General features: G+C 42.0%; 2 protein-coding genes across 7 annotated transcripts in view; one reads left to right on the top strand and one right to left on the bottom strand.

The window, feature by feature from the left end:
• The window catches only part of LOC310760704 (uncharacterized protein), a 395,412-nt gene that overhangs the window by 249,666 nt on the left and 128,396 nt on the right, over positions 1–17,350 (bottom strand). For 4 of the 6 annotated variants that reach the window (XM_083609737.1, XM_083609733.1, XM_083609735.1 and 1 more), the window contains one exon: positions 15,845–16,345. In XM_083609737.1, coding sequence (XP_083465863.1) covers positions 15,845–16,258 — 414 coding nt within the window. In that variant the 5' untranslated portion in view covers positions 16,259–16,345. Of the gene's footprint in view, positions 1–12,920; positions 13,048–15,180; positions 15,264–15,562; positions 15,645–15,844; positions 16,346–17,350 lie in introns of all 6 variants that reach the window. The other 2 variants (XM_083609734.1, XM_083609739.1) reach the window with 2 other exon arrangements.
• The window catches only part of LOC310760681 (uncharacterized protein), a 160,389-nt gene that overhangs the window by 98,549 nt on the left and 44,490 nt on the right, over positions 1–17,350 (top strand). The window lies entirely within an intron of this gene.

Here is a 17,350-nt window from a genome sequence, read left to right on the forward strand (position 1 = left end):
TCTCTGGAGCAGCAGAAAAACAACCTTTCTCCCTCCTCTATGTGACATCCTTTTATATATTTGAACATGGCTATCATATCACCCCTTAACCTCCTCTTCTCCAGGCTAAACATGCCCAGCTCCCTTAGCCGTTCCTCATAAGGCATCGTTTCCAGGCCTTTGACCTTTTTGGTTGCCCTCCTCTGGACACGTTCCAGTTTGTCAATGTCCTTCTTGAACTGTGGTGCCCAGAACTGGACACAGTACTCCAGGTGAGGTCTGACCAGAGCAGAATACAGTGGCACTATTACTTCCCTTGATCTAGATGCTATACTCCTATTGATGCAGCCCAGAATTGCATTGGCTTTTTTAGCTGCCGCGTCACACTGTTGGCTCATGTCAAGTTTGTGGTCAACCAAGACTCCTAGATCCTTTTCACATGTAGTGCTCTCAAGCCAGGTGTCACCCATCTTGTATTTGTGCCTCTCATTTTTTTTGCCCAAGTGCAATACTTTACATTTCTCCCTGTTAAAATTCATCTTGTTTGTTTTGGCCCAGTTCTCTAATCTGTCAAGGTCGTTTTGAAGTGTGATCCTGTCCTCTGGGGTGTTAGCCACCCCTCCCAGTTTGGTGTCATCTGCAAATTTGATCAGGATGCCCTTGAGTCCATCATCCAAGTCGTTGATAAAGATGTTGAATAAGACCGGGCCCAAGACAGAACCCTGTGGCACCCCACTAGTCACTCTTCTCCAGGATGAAGAGGAACCATTGATGAGCACCCTTTGGGTTCGGTCAGTCAGCCAGTTACAAATCCACTGAGTGGTAGCATAGTCAAGACCGCATTTTACCAGCTTCTTTACAAGAATATCATGGGGCACCTTGTCAAATGCCTTGCTGAAATCAAGGTAGGCTACATCCACTGCGTTCCCTTCATCTACCAGGCTTGTAATTCTGTCAGAAAACGAGATCAGGTTAGTCTGACATGACTTATTTTTCAGAAATCCATGCTGACTATTGGTGATCACAGCATTCCTTTCTAGGTGCTCACAGACTGTTTGCTTAATGATCTGCTCCAGAATCTTCCCTGGTATTGATGTCAGACTGACTGGGCGGTAATTATTTGGGTCCTCTCTTTTCCCCTTTTTGAAAATAGGGACAACATTTGCCCTCCTCCGGTCTGCCGGGACTTCGCCTGTTCTCCAGGAATTCTCAAAGATGACTGCCAGTGGTTCTGAAATCACATCTGCCAGTTCTTTTAATACTCTTGGATGCAGTTCATCTGGCCCTGGAGACTTGAATACATCTAGACTAGCCAAGTATTCTTGTACTATCTCCTTAGTTATTCTGGGCTGTGTTTCCTCTGCTGAATCATTTGCTCCAAATTCTTCAGGTCGGGCATTGTTTTCTTTATCGGAGAAGACTGGGGCAAAGAAGGCATTGAGGAGTTCAGCCCTTTCTGTGTCCCCTGTTTGCATTTCACCATCTTCTCCTCTGAGTGACCCCACTGTTTCTTTGTTCTTCCTTTTGCTACGAACATACCCATAAAAGCCTTTTTTGTTGCTTTTAACCTCTCTAGCAAGCCTGAGTTCATTCTGTGCTTTAGCTTTTCTGACTTTGTGTCTACACGTGCTGGCTATTTGTTTGAATTCCTCTTTGGTGGTTTCCCCCCTTTTCCATTTTTTGTACACATCCTTTTTTAATCTTAACTCAGTTAAAAGTTCTTTAGATAGCCACCCTGGCTTCTTTAGGCACCTTCCATGTTTCCGTCTCATTGGTATTGCCTGAAGTTGTGCTTTTACTATCTCCCTCTTAACAAACTCCCAGCCATCATGAACTCCCTTTCCTTTTAGTATTACTGTCCATGGGATCTCACCAAGCACTTCCCTAAGTTTTATGAAGTCGGCTTTCTTAAAGTCGAGAAATTGAGTCCTAGTATGCTTGGCTGCTCCTTTCCGCTGTATAGTAAACTTCAGAAGAGCATGATCACTCGCGCCTAATGATCCTTCCACTTCTACCCCACTAACCAGGTCATCAACATTGGTTAGGACCAGATCTAAAATGGCTGTTCCTCTTGTTGCTTCTCCCACTTTCTGGACAATGAAGTTGTCTGCAAGGCCAGTGAGGAATCTGTTTGACCTTATGCTCTTGGCTGAGTTTGACATCCAACAAATATCCGGGTAATTGAGGTCCCACATTACTACTATCTCCCTTCCTTTTGCATGCTTGGCCATCTGTTCCAGGAAGGCATCATCTATGTCCTCCGTTTGGCTTGGGGATCTATAGTAAACTCCCACAATGAGGTCACTGTTATTCTTCTCTCCCTTAATTTTGACCCAAATGCTCTCACTTTGGCTTTGAGGTTCTAAATCTTGGATCTCTTCACAGGTATACACATCCCTGACATATAACGCCACTCCTCCTCCTTTCTTGTCTGGTCTGTTTCTCTGAAATAGATTGTATCCCTCCATTATTACATTCCAATCGTGGGACTTATCCCACCAGGTTTCAGTGATTCCTATTAATCTTGGGGTTACACTTCCAGAATCCTTTGATAATTCTGCAATCAAGAGTGGAAATTTTTAAAGATATACCGAAACATCTTTTGGATCTTAGATCCAATTTTGGAGATTTGGTTGCCCTCCTGAGAAGGAACAAAATTGTCTTCAGGTGGTAATTTCCCCAAGGCCTATCTTTTGGCTACAAAGGAAGAAAGATAAAAATAAGATCAGTTGAGGAAAAAGACAAGTTTTTGGGAAACCACGGAGAAGATCTGCAGAAAGAACTTAGAAAAGAGCCAGGAGTTTTGGACAAGAGCTCACTAAAAAGAGGGAAACCGGCACCACTGACTGAGATAGACAAAGTACTGGGCGCGGGTGGAGGAACAACAGAATAATCACATCATGACACTGCAAGTATTAAGCTGGAATGTGAATGGACTGAACTCCCTAGAAAGAAGACGGAGAGTTTTTCATTTATTAAAAAAAGAGCAATTGGATTTGATTTGTTTACAAGAAACACATGTGACAAGGCTACATCGGAAGATTCTGAGTAATAAAAGATTAGGCCAGGAATTTGTTTCATCAGATAGTCAAGAAAAGAGGAGTGGTACTTTATGCAAAGGAGAGCCTGTCACCGAAATTCTTATTTAAAGATGACCAAGGAAGATTTGTTGCAATTGAAATTCAATCACAAGGAGAGAAGTTTTTGATAGTAGGTGTTTATGCACCAAATGAGGGGAAATCAGAATTTTTCAAGAAGCTGCATGAAATCCTGCCGGATTATTTGGACTATAATATGATTTTGATGGGAGATATGAATGGAGTGGTGTCCACAAATATGGATAAGGCCCAGAGACAGGTGGTCACAAATAACGGCAGATTACCAAAACGTTTTTTGTATAAAATGATATTTATTAAAATTTCAAAGAAGATTACAAAAATAGTGATAAAGAAGGGAAAAAAAGAAAGCAAAAGATACAAAATACGGAAAAAATAGAAACAATTAAAAATAAATCCATCTTTCTATGTCTTGCCTTTCATTTACTTGTTTCCCTGACCTCCTCACACCTCCCTTTTTTGTACTCCAATTCGAATGGTTGATTCAGCAAATCCTTTCCCTCTTTGTTTTTATCTTAATTCTTAATCTTAACATATCATAACTTTATATTTTCATCTATTAATTCTTAATCTTAACATATTATAACTTTATATTTTCATCTATTAACAATCCATTTTTAGGTACTCCTTTTTAACATTGTTGCTAAAACCGCTTCATTTCATTCCAACATCATTTTAACATTCATTAATTTTGCAATGTTTCTGTAAATAGTCTTTAAATTTCTTCCAATCTTCTTCCACCAATTCTTCTCCCTGGTCTTGGATTCTGACAGTCATTTCCGCCAGTTCCATATAGAATCATAGAATCATAGAATCATAGAGTTGGAAGAGACCACAAGGGCCATCGAGTCCAACCCCCTGCCAAGCAGGAAACACCATCAGAGCACTCCTGACATATGGTTGTCAAGCCTCTGCTTAAAGACCTCCAAAGAAGAAGACTCCACCACACTCCTTGGCAGCAATTTCCACTGTCGAACAGCTCTTACTGTCATGAAGTTCTTCCTAATGTTTAGGTGGAATCTTCTTTATTTTATATAGACTATCTTTTATATAGTCTATCACTTTCATCTGCCATTCTTCCAAGGTGGGTAGATCTTGTGTCTTCCAATACTTTGCGATGAGTATTCTTGCTGCTGTTGTGGCATACATAAAAAAAGTTCTATCCTTCTTTAACACCAATTGGTCGACCATGCCCAGGAGAAAGGCCTCTGGTTTCTTCAAGAAGGTATATTTAAATACCTTTTTCATTTCATTATATATCATCTCCCAGAAAGCCTTAATCCTTGGGCACGTCCACCAAAGGTGAAAGAATGTACCTTCATTATCTTTACATTTCCAACATTTATTATCGGGCAAATGGTAAATTTTTGCAAGCTTGACTGGTGTCATGTACCACCTGTATATCATTTTCATAATATTCTCTCTTAAGGCATTACATGCCGTGAATTTCATACCTGTGGTCCACAACTGCTCCCAGTCAGCAAACATTATATTATGTCCAACATCTTTTGCCCATTTAATCATAGCAGATTTCACCGTTTCATCCTGCGTATTCCATTTCAACAGCAAGTTATACATTCTTGATAGTATCTTAGTTTTGGGATCTTACAGTTCTGTTTCCAATTTTGATTTTTCCATCTGGAAGCCAATTTTTTAATCCATATTATAAGCCTCCCTTATTTGATAATAATGAAGCCAATCTCGCACTTTATCTTTTAATTTCTCAAAACTCTGCAATTTCAGTTTGTCACCTTCTTGTTCCAAAATCTCCCAATATTTTGGCCATTTGGCCTCCATATTGAGTTTTTTCTGAGCCTTCGCTTCCATCGGTGATAATCACCTTGGGGTTTTATTTTCAAGTAAATCTTTGTATCTTATCCAAACATTAAACAATGCTTTCCTGACAATATGGTTTTTAAATGCTTTGTGTGCTTTAACCTTGTCATACCACAAATATGCATGCCACCCAAAAACGTTATTAAAGCCTTCTAAATCCAAGATGTCTGTGTTCTCAAGAAGCAGCCATTCCTTCAGCCAGCAAAATGCTGCTGATTCATAATAAAGTTTAAGATCTGGCAGGGCAAATCCACCTCTTTCCTTTACATCAGTTAGTATTTTAAATTTTATTCTGGGCTTCTTGCCCTGCCAGACAAATCTAGAAATATCTCTCTGCCACTTCTTGAAACAGTCCATCTTGTCCAAAATTTGCAATGATTGAAACAGAAATAACATTCTTGGCAATACATTCATCTTTATAACAGCGATTCGGCCTAACAAGGAAAGCTTCAAATTTGACCATATACCAAAGACGTTTTTTGATATGGTTGACAATATGGACCTTGTTGATATTTGGAGAACTAAGAACCCCTTGGGAAGAGAAGGAACGTTCTTTTCTGAAGCCAAAATGACATGGACAAGAATTGACCAAATTTGGATAACCAGGGGGCTGGCCCCGAAGACCAAAAAAGTGGAAATTTGCCCTAAAACTTGCTCTGATCACAATGCGGTGAAGATGGAAATGAAATTAACACCAGTTGGTTCCTTTAGATGGAGGATGAATGACACCTTGTTTAGGAATGAAGGAGTGATTAAGAAGGCCCAAAAAACCTTGAGAGACTATTTTGAGATGAATATGAATACCATGGTTGAAAAAAGAGTAATATGGGACGCAAGTAAAGCAGTAATGAGAGGGTTTCTGATACAACAGAATGCAATTAAAAGGAGGGCTCAAAATGAAAAAAAGGATAAAATTCTGGAGAAAATAAAGGAAGGAGAAAAGAGACTGAGAGCAAAACCAAAATCACAGGAGATTCTGAAAGAGATAAAGTTATATCAAGTACAATATATGAAATTGATGAATCAGGAAATAGAATGGAAGATTAAACAGATGAGACAAAAGACATTTGAATCGGCTAACAAATGTGGGAAACTGTTGGCTTGGCAAATGAAAAAAAGACAAAAACTTAACACAATTACCAATCTGGAAGTGGAGGGAAAAAATATACAGAATCCTGTGGAGATTAGGAAGTGCTTCCAGAAATATTTTAAACAGCTATACACACAGGAGACCCAGAAGGAAATGGATATTGATAGATTTTTGAAAATAAATGGACTACAAAAAATCTCTCAAGAGAATAAGTTAATGCTGAACTACAAAATAACAGACCAAGAGGTGGAAGGAGCCATTCAGAATATGATATTGGTCAAATCCCCAGGGCCGGATGGTTTGACCTCAAGATATTATAGATCCTTGAAAGATTTGTTAGTACAGCCTTTGAAGGAAGTTTGTAATGAAATATTGGAGGGGAAAAAGGCTCCAGAGTCGTGGAAAGAAGCTTATATTACACTTATACCAAAAACAGAGTCTGAAAAGACACAGCTTAAGAACTATCGTCCCATATCTCTACTTAACGTGGATTACAAAATTTTTGCTGAAATTATGGCTAAAAGGTTAAAAAAGGTATTGGTAGAAGAAATTCATAAAGACCAAGCGGGCTTCCTCCCGGGGAGGCACTTGTCAGACAATACAAGGAATATAATTAATATTTTAGAAAAATTACAAGTGAATATTAATACTAAAGCAGTTTTGATATTTGTGGACGCGGAGAAAGCCTTTGATAATATTTCTTGGAGTTTTATGAAGAAAAATTTACAGGGAATGGGGGTAGGCCAAGGTTTTGAAAACGGTGTAGGTGCAATCTATTCAGAACAAAAGGCAAAATTAATTGTGAATAATGTAATTTCAGAAGAATTTAAGATCGAGAAAGGAACACGACAGGGCTGCCCAATTTCCCCATTGCTTTTCATATCGGTGCTGGAGGTTTTGCTCAATATGATTAGAAGGGATCAATTGGTAAAGGGTATACAAGTCGGAGCCAAACAGTATAAATTGAAAGCATTCGCTGATGATTTGGTCTTAACATTACAGGAGCCAGAATCCAGCACCAAAAGAGTATTACAATTAATTCAAGAATTTGGCCAGGTTGCGGGTTTCAAGTTGAATAAGCTGAAAACTAAGGTGCTAGAGAAAAATCTAACAGTGACTGAAAAAGCGAGGTTCCAGAAGGAGACAGGTTTAATATTGGTTAAGAAAGTGAAGTACCTGGGGGTTAATATGACTGCCAAGAATGTGAATTTATTCAAAGATAATTATGAAAAATGTTGGATGGAAGTGAAAAGGGATTTAGAAATATGGTCAAATCTGAAGTTATCATTGCTAGGCCGAATTGCTGCGATAAAGATGAATGTATTGCCAAGGATGTTGTACTTGTTTCAAACATTGCAAATTTTGGACAAGATGGACTGTTTCAAGAAGTGGCAGAGAGACATTTCTAGATTTGTCTGGCAGGGCAAGAAACCCCGAATAAAATTTAAGATTTTAACTGATGCTAAAGAAAGAGGTGGATTTGCCCTGCCAGACCTGAAGCTTTACTATGAATCAGCCGCTTTTTGCTGGCTGAGAGAATGGCTGCTTCTTGAGAACACGGACATTTTGGATTTGGAAGGTTTTAACAATGTTTTTGGGTGGCATGCATACTTGTGGTATGATAAGGTCAAAGCACATAAATCATTTAATAACCATATTGTCAGGAAAGCACTGTTTAATGTGTGGATAAGATATAAAGATTTGCTTGAAAACAAAACCCCAAGGTGGGTGTCACCAATGGAAGCTAAGGCTCTGAAAAAACTCAATATGGAGGCAAATTGGCCGAAGTATTGGGAAATTTTGGAACAAGAAGGAGATAGATTAAAACTGCAGAGCTTTGATAAATTAAAAAACAAAGTACGAGACTGGCTTCACTATTATCAAATAAGGGAGATATATAATTTGGACAAAAAAATTGGTTTCCAGGTGGAAAAATCAAAATTGGAAACAGAATTGTTAGAACCTAAAACTAAGAACCTGTCAAGAATGTATAACTTGCTGTTGAAATGGAATACACAGGACGAAACGGTTAAATCTGTTATGGTTAAATGGGCACAGGATGTTGGACACAACATTATGTTTGCTGACTGGGAACAGTTATGGACCACAGGTATGAAGTTTACGGCATGTAATGCCTTAAGAGAGAATATTATGAAAATGATTTACAGGTGGTACATGACACCAGTCAAGCTTGCAAAAATTTATCACCTGCCCGATAATAAATGTTGGAAATGTAAAGAATGTGAAGGTACCTTTTTTCACCTTTGGTGGACATGCCCAAAGATTAAGACCTTCTGGGAGATGATTTATAATGAAATGAAAAAGGTATTTAAATACACCTTCCAGAAGAAACCAGAGGCCTTTCTCTTGGGCATGGTCGGCCAGTTGGTGTTAAAGGAGGATAGAACTTTCTTTATGTATGCTACGACAGCAGCAAGAATACTTATCGCAAAGTACTGGAAAACACAAGATCTACCCACCTGGGAAGAATGGCAGATGAAGGTGATGAACTATATGGAACTGGCTGAGATGACTGGCAGAATCCGAGATCAAGGAGAAGAGTCGGTGGAAGAAGATTGGAAGAAATTTAAAGTCTACCTACAGAAATATTGTAAAATTAAGGAATGTTAGAAAGATGTTGGAATTAAACTATGTGGTTTTAGCAGAAAAGATATAAAGGATTAAGTAAAGAGAAATTGATAACAGGTGAAAATGTAAAGTTACAATATATTAAGATAAAATATTAAGATAAAAGCAAAAAGGGTAAGGATTTGCTGAAACAACTACTGAACTAGAATACAAAAAAGGGAGGTGAGAGGAGGTCAGGGAAATAAGTAAATGAAAGATAAGAGATGGAAAGACTGATTTGTTTTTAACTGTTTTTATTTTTCTGTATTTTGTATTTTTTGTCCTTTTTCTTATTTTTTCTTTTCTTTTTTCTACTTACGTAATTTCTTTGAAATTTTAATAAATATTATTCAAAAAAAAAAAAAAAGATTTGTTTGATATACAGTAGTGGCCAAAATTGTGGAAGCCTTTTGGGAAAAAAGTGTATTTCAGATATTTGATGGCTCGTAACACGACTTCGTTTAGAGTAATACCACAAAATTATGTATCAATGTAAAGATAATTTAATGAAGAATGTAATTATCTGTATTCTATCAAAAGTCATAGCGGAATAACCAGAAAAAGGAAGCACAACTTGCTTAGCTTGACTTTTGTTAGTGTGTTATGTTATATTGTGGAAAGTTGATATAAAATTTACAGATTGTATATTATTACTAGAGAATTACATGAAAATGATGTATAGATGGTATATCACACCAGTGAAAATGGCAAAGATGTTTAAGAAAGAAAATAAGAGATGCTGGAGATGTAAAGAAAAGGAAGGAACATTTTATCATATGTGGTGGGAATGCAAATACATTAAAAAATATTGGGAAATGATATATAATGAACTGAAAAGAATGTTTAAAATGAACTTTGGTAAACAGCCTGAAGCCTTTCTGTTAGGTATCTCAGATCAAGAGCTGCCAAAAGAAAAATGGACATTATTTATGTATACTATAACAGCGGCAAGAATCTTGACTGCACAAAATTGGAAGGTGGAATACCATCAAAAGAACAATGGTAAGAAAAACTGATGAATTATGCAGAATTGGCTAAGCTAACAGAGAAATTATAAGAGAAGGACAAAAAGGATTTTAAAAGTTTGGGAACCATTTACAGGTTATTTGCAGAAACAGCAACTGGCAGGGTCTGAATAAACTTTATTATAGTAACAGAAAAATTAGAGAAATGATAGGGGAATTTACTTTTACATAAAGCAGGACACAATAAATAAAACTAAATAACTCAGTAGAAGGGGAGTTGAGGGAAGTCCGGAGGACGGGAGGGAGAACAATTGTATATAACATGATGATTGAGATATTTTTATTTGTTATAAAATTCAATAAATATTCATTTTTAAAAAAGAAAAAAAAGAAGATTGAGGAAAACTTAACCAAAGCTGGCCTTTCTATATTTGTGAAGAGGTATAAGGAGAGTCCCATGGACTGCAAGAAGATCCAACCTCTCCATTCCGAAGGAAATCAGCCCTGAGTGCTCACTGGAAGGACAGATCCTGAAGCTGAGGCTCCAAGACTTTGGCCACCTCCTGAGAAGAGAAGACTCCCTGGAAAAGACCCTGATGTTGGGAAAGATGGAGGGCGCAAGGAGAAGGGAACGACAGAGAATGAGATGGTTGGATAGTGTTCTCGAAGCTACCAGCATGAGTTTGACCAAACTGCGGGAGGCAGTGGAAGACAGGAGGGCCTGGCGTGCTCTGGTCCAAGGGGTCAGGAAGAGTCGGACACAACTAAACGACTAAAGAACAACATAAGGAGACTCAGTCACTACAAAATCAGACTGGTAAAGGCAGGAAAAGGTGCACAACAGCAAGTGATGATCGAAGAATGAAGAGACTGTGCCTACAGGACAGAAGAAAATCATCTGGGTGTTTACAAGATGACATGGGGCAATGGAAGGTGAAGCTGAGTGCAAGCACTGGTCTAAATGCTAGAATTCCAAGGGAAAAGCCATTGTTATATCTCAAGCAAAGGTGGAAAAGATTAAACTGGGCTAAAACCCATGGTAACTGGACAGCGGAACAATGGGACAGTGTTATTTGGAGCGATGAGACCCTAATCTCCTTGCTTGGTAGTGAGGGCATGAAATACGCGAGGAGGAGAATCGGAGAAGATTTACATCCTACTTGCATTACACCGACCGTGAAACACCCAGATAGTGTGATGATCTGGGGTTGTATGACAGCAAAAGGTGTGGGCAGAATTTGTGTCATTAATGGGAACGTCAATGCCCCCAAATACATAAATCAAATACTTGAGCCTGAACTGAAGCGTTCTGAATGGGAAATCCTATTCCACTGCTGGAATGGCCTGGGAATAGCCCAAGCGAAAATATTGGGAGCCGACTAAAGAAACTTGTTAGTCAGAAGCAACCCAGCAATAAAGCCCAATTAATAGAGGCAATTATTCCATCTGGGTTTCACATTATTACAGCTGCAGAACTAAAAAACTTGCTTCACTCCATGAGAAGGCGTTGTAAGGCCAGAATTAAAGCTAAAGGTTACCGAAGTCAATATTAATTGACATGGTGAGAATTTCTGTATATCTCCTTTTTTCTAAGCGTTTCACTTTTCTTTTTAATGACTGCTGTTCTAATAAATACTCCTTCATAAAAGTTATTGCATTGCAATTTCCATTAAATTATCTTTCCTATGGTATCACTCCCCCCAAAATTGGTGTTATGAGCCATCAAACTTTGGAAACACACTTTTAAATAAGTTTCCATGATTTTAGCCACTAGTATAAGTTGTTCATTTAAAGTTAATGTACTTTTTATATGGGATCAGATTGTTGTTATTAATGTTTCATGTTTATACATGTGTTGGTTGGGTGCAACCCAATCAGATGGTCCAGGGATAAATAAAAATTATTACTATTATTATTATGGTAGGGATCAGATGGGATTACTATGAGGAATTATAAAATATACATCAAGCCATCGTGTCCACGATGAAAGCATTGTGTTGACTGGGTTTGATATATTGACGATAATTTCTGACTAAATCTCATAAGATTCTACATTCGTGCCCTTTTGATGCCCCTTTGCCTCTGCTGCCCATTTCTCCTTGCCTGACAAGTCATGTACACACTTAGACAGGCAGGCGTCCTGTGTCCTCAAAGACTGGGCAGTTTCGTCTTTGTAGTTTTCTAATAGGTAATCTTAGGATGTTAATCTTAGGGCCAGGAAACAGGTTTCACATGAAGGTGTTAATGGTCACTGTCCTCCTGGCCCTCCTCCTTATCATATGTATATTGCTTGTTTATTACCTCCGGGGTTGCCAGATGCTCTTCTTTGTAGTTCTGTTCTTTGTTTACCCTGTGCTTAATTAGTTTTAGTAGTTTAACTTTCTCCCCACCTGGGATTGTTGAAATGCTCAGAAGAAATCTGATTGGTTCTTACGAACACTCTGTAAAAAGTTCTTTTGTGAATAAAACGGCCTGGGCCGGCGGCTGCGGAGATCGGACAGACAAGCACAAAGAGACACGATTATACGCACCCTTCCCAGAGTCTTGCTTGTTCAAGCCTCTGTGTGTATTCTTATTAATCAGAGTTCAATCCTTCCTTTACTTTGCGAACGCAACAATTATCACTGATTCTACTACCTGAGGTTCAATCAGCCTGGCTCTTCTCTGGGACAGATTTTGGTTGGCCCAGTCATGGCATCCCCTCCATCGCCAATGTCAGGCGTCTCTTTGGTCAACCCAAGACTGACAGCAGCAAAAACAAAAACAGAAAGAGCCAGTGTGGTGTAGTGGTTAAGAGCGGTGGACTCGTAATCTGGGGAACCGGGTTCGCGTCTCCGCTCCTCCACATGCAGCTGCTGGGTGACCTTGGGCTAGTCATACTTCTCTGAAGTCTCTCAGCCCCACTCACCTCACAGAGTGTTTGTTGTGGGGGAGGAAGGGAAAGGAGAATGTGAGCCGCTGTGAGACTCCTTCGGGTAGTGATAAAGCGGGATATCAAATCCAAACTACTCTTCTTCTTCAGAAAACCTGACAGAAGCTACTTATATGTCCTAACAACTCTGAAGCTGACATTTAAGATGCCTGGGCAGTTCAGACAAGCCCAACCGTGGTATAAAAAGGCAGAACTGGAGGAAGATGGTTCACAGAAAAAACTGCAATTTGCTGTTCAAGGTTTCTTGTGGGGGTGTTAGGTTCCCAGGTGTTGTATTGGGCGCTGTTGAGCTCTGTGGAAATGTATGAGGTTTGTTACATAGAGGTATTTTTTGAATTTACAGGCAGATAGGACGATCCCACAGGGAGCCTTACCAAGAGAGGCCACGATCCCACGATTCTCCTCCATGACGTCCTTATGCAGAGCTCTCTGGTCCGGATCCAGCAACGCCCACTCCTCGTCCGTGAAACAAACAGCGACATCTTCAAAGCACACTGGACCCTAAAAGAAAAAGGGAAATGTCCTCCTCTGAGACAGGATCAATATGATCTGCTACACAATGCTCTGTTATAACAGATTGAGGTCGAATCCTGACAAGACAGAAAGTACTCTTTTGGGGGACAGAGGGTGGGCAGGTGTGGAGGATTCCCTGGTCCTGAATGGGCCAACTGTGCCTCTGAAGGACCAGGTGCGCAGCCTGGGAGTCAGTTTGGACTCACAGCTGTCCATGGAGACGCAGGTCAATTCTGTGTCCAGGGCAGCTGTTTATCAGCTCCATCTGGTACGCAGGCTGAGACCCTATCTACCCGCGGACTGTCTCGCCAGAGTAGTGCATGCTCTGGTTATCTCCCGCTTGGACTACTGCAATGCGCTCTACCTGGGACTACCTTTGAAGGTGACCCGGAAACTACAACTAATCCAGAATGCGGCAGCTACACTGGTGACTGGGAGCAGTCATTTTTTGTAAATCGGTGGTACTCCAGTTGGTGTTTTTCAAGTCATTCTGCCTACGCAACATCCCAGTTTCCCGGATGGAAGAATCCACTTTCTCCTCTCCTCGTGAGTTGTTCTGGGGAGGTTCCCTCCCATTGCCCTGGAGCCAAATTCAAGGGGTTCAAGGGGGCATGGAGAGGGGGAGGAATGGGGGGCAGGCTATATTTCGCAGCCGATGGGGCTGGCTAGGTGAATCCTGGACACTATTTGTAATCATCTGTCCACTGCTTAGAAGCCTATTTTAGCACTCAGTGATCAATACAGAAATAAAAGAAGAGTAGTTTGGATGGCCATCTGTCTTGGATTATCTAGCTGAGATTCCTGCAATGCAGGGGGTTGGACTTGATGACCCTTGGGGTCCCTTTAGGATTCCATGAAAACTGCAACTACAGATGAATCCTACAGGCGACATCCAGAAGGCTGGTGTGAAGGTGGTGTTTCCCCTGTGCAGTAACACTTTGGCACAGTCAGCGTGGTATTTACACTCTTTATTACACATACACAAGAAACAGCTACAGTTCAGAATTAGGCGTCCAAACCTGTTGAGTCAGATTCAGGGAGCAGCTTCCTACGATTCCTGTGCAAGACGTCTTTGATCCTTACGTTTCATTTCCCTTCTTGTCTGTGCTGATTTGAAAGCCCCCTCCCTTCCGGAGTCACAGCTTCCTCCCTGAGCCTCTAGGTGGTTGAGGGGCTCTTCAGCCTCCCTGAGCCCCGGCTCCCCCTGACCGGTCTCTGCCCCCTGTTCTGCCTCTTCGGTCCATTGCTCGCTCTCTCTCTCTCTCTGTCTCTCTCTCTCTCTCTCTTCCCTCTGGTGTTCTGTACATAGTATGCTGAGTGTTAAGGTTTAAACTTATTATAAGTTAAGTTTAAGTCTGCTGCAACTGGATTTCTTATGGACAGGGCCAATCCTGTACATTTTGGATTTGTGACCAGTATCCTCATTTGCCTTCAGTAGCAGTTAAAGCTCCGCCGGATGAAATACAATTGCCTCTGGCCTATTTTTGGGAATCCTGCAACATGTTTAGGTTTTACTCTGCTAACTATACATTGGACTTCTGCTCTGGATCAATATTGAGTAGAATTTTATGACAGTGTCTTCCTCCAGAAAATCATTTGCTGAGAGTGAAGTCCCCCGGCTCCCCACAGTTTTCCATGTCCCCTCCTCTCTGGGGTTTCTGGCATATGATTGAACAGTGCGCCAGTGTGCAGCCTGCCTTTGCTCCTCCATGTTAGACCTCTCTTGGCTCTGAGAGACAAGCAGGGAGGGTGGCTTCTGGCAGAAGGAGAGGGAACCCCCGGTGGCTCCTCCTTCTCTTGACTCACCTCTGCCTCTTGACCTCCCTCCTCCCACTCGCCTCCTTCCTCTTCTGCCTTTGATTCTGCACTGCATTCTGCCACAGAGTCTCCCAGCTCACTAAGCCCTGTTGCCCCTTCAGCTTCTGACGCCTCCTCTTCCCAGGCTTCTCCCTCTTCTCCCTCTCACTGCTCATCCTTCCTCTACCTCCACTCCTTGGTCTCTAAGACGTCCTCCCTTCCTGGTTCCCCGGCTGCTTCCTCCCACCATTCCTCTGTGCCCAACCAGTCCATGACATTGCTTCATCCCTCAGCCTCTGTCCCCACAAGGCAGCTTCCCCCGACCTGATCCGGTTCCACAGCCGCTGCTTCCCTTCTGCCCCCATGAAAAGGCGGATCAGGAGGTTTTGCCGGCATCATTCTGTCACCTGGAAGAGAAAAAAGGTAAGCAGGATGCCAGGAATGCCTGCTTCTCTCACAGGTGAAACAGGGCATCTCTAACCACAGATGAGCCTTTCAGAAAGCCTCTCCTGCTGAGAGCGTTTGGACATTTGTGCCCATTTCATATGTTAGTCGTGCAGAAATACATCTCTCCTCCTCTAGACCCTTCCTCCCAACTCCCCCCCCCCCAAAGAACCCAGAGATTAGTTGGATGAAAAGAACCCACAGATTAGTTGGAAAACCAACAGAATGAGACCAAATGGAGAAAAACCGCCTTCCTCCTTACCCAGTGGCCTCTCTCTGGTGTCCAGCGGAGGCCTCTCTGCCTCACAGGAATCCAGGTCCATTTCTGCAAAACGATCCCTTTTCTGAAAGAGCAACAAGGATTAAAAACAGAATGGGGAGAAATATTAGAAAGAGAATGACAAAGACAAAAACATTCAGGGTGTTGGATCTCATTCCATGGATGCTTTCCCAGAAAAAGGATGGGTCATCACTAAAGCATTATGGGATGTTCATCATCCTGTTTGGAGCCCCTTGGGAGTATCCAGGGCAAACTCTCTCTCACCTGCTTTCTCTCTGCCTGCTTTCTCTCCTCTGCCTGACTCAGGAGGAAACCTTCGGCCAGGGCCACTGCCTGGGAACTGGTCTCCGCTCTGCATTCCCTCACCCAGCTCTCCATCTCCGATGGAAGGACAGCCAGGAACTGCTCCAAGATCACCAGGTCCAGGATCTCAGCTTTCGTGTGCCTTTCTGGCTTCAGCCACTGACGGTCAAGGTGGTAGAGTCGGCTGCAAACCTCTCGGGGTCCTTTGGCCTCCTGGCAGCAGAACCTCCCGAACTGCTGGATCTGCACCTCTGAGCGGAGGGTGTCCTCCTCACCCAGGATCTTCAGCACAGAGTTTTCCCAGAATCCCCCACTCCCAGTTTGGTCGGCATGGCCTCTTCTTGCTCCAGGGCCAGCTGAGTCTTGCTCATCCATCTGTGCTCTCTGGAAGCCTCTCAGAGATCGGAAGGAACCCTTTGGTCTTCTGCCAAGTTCTGTCTTAATGAGAAGCTCTTGCCAATCCTACAAAGCAAATGCTTTGTTACGTAAAAGTTTTTATTATTATTAGTAAATATTTTTATTTTTTGTATAGTTTGTATAGTTTTGTTCTTTAGGTGAGAGGGTCAGGGCTGTCTGGGAGTCGGCCCCATTCAACAGAATGGCAGGGGGCGGGTTCCCCGGGGGGGGGGGAGCACTGGGACACCCGATCACAGTGATCATGGGTAGGAGGAGGAGTTACACTATGACCAGACCACGTCATTACCAAGGAGGCAGGTTTAGTCATTGTTTGAGGACTACCCCTGCCTCCGGGTCTGGTCTTGACCAGAAGGATACTGGAATCAGCAAGGGATACCCACGTGACCTGAAGGGGCTGCTGTGCAATGCCAGGTCAATGATTCATAAGACCACGACTTGGATGGAGGACTTGACCTGGCATGTTCACCTCTATGGATGTGGGTGATCTGACATGAAGTGAAACCAAAACAAAAGAAGTGTCATGGTCGGATCACGTCCTGGTGCAACTGGACTTCTCCACGACCTTTCCCTCTGCAGGGAGGAGGGACCAATTTGGATGGCCCACCCCCGGTACTTAATGGATCCAAATGGTTTCCACAAAGGAGGAGGGGATGTTTTATCCCATGTTGATGGCCTTTCAGCTGATTTCCATGTGGCCCCTGGAATGTGGAGTTAACCCGGGCTATCGATGGCCTGGTTCAAAATCGACCTCTTCAATTGCATGGAGCCTGGACAGCCCCATGGTTTTCCCCGGATCTGAGGGGGGTGAAACAATCACTGAGATGGCTAGAGTGTCGGTGGCAGAAAACACACTCTGAATCTGACCAGATATGGGTTACAGCTCAACGTCGAGCCTACCAAGTGACGATGGCTGTCTAAACTGCCTCTATTGCATCTGCAGAAAACAACACCAGGAGACTCTTTCAGGTGGTTCACCATTTAGTGGAACCACCTGCGTCATTGGGGCCTCAAAAGGACCCTGAGATCTCCTGCAATGATTTGGCAAAGTTT

The sequence above is a fragment of the Podarcis filfolensis genome, assembly GCF_964270895.1.
Source record: "Podarcis filfolensis genome assembly, chromosome: 4".
NCBI classification, from domain to species: Eukaryota; Metazoa; Chordata; class Lepidosauria; order Squamata; family Lacertidae; genus Podarcis; species Podarcis filfolensis.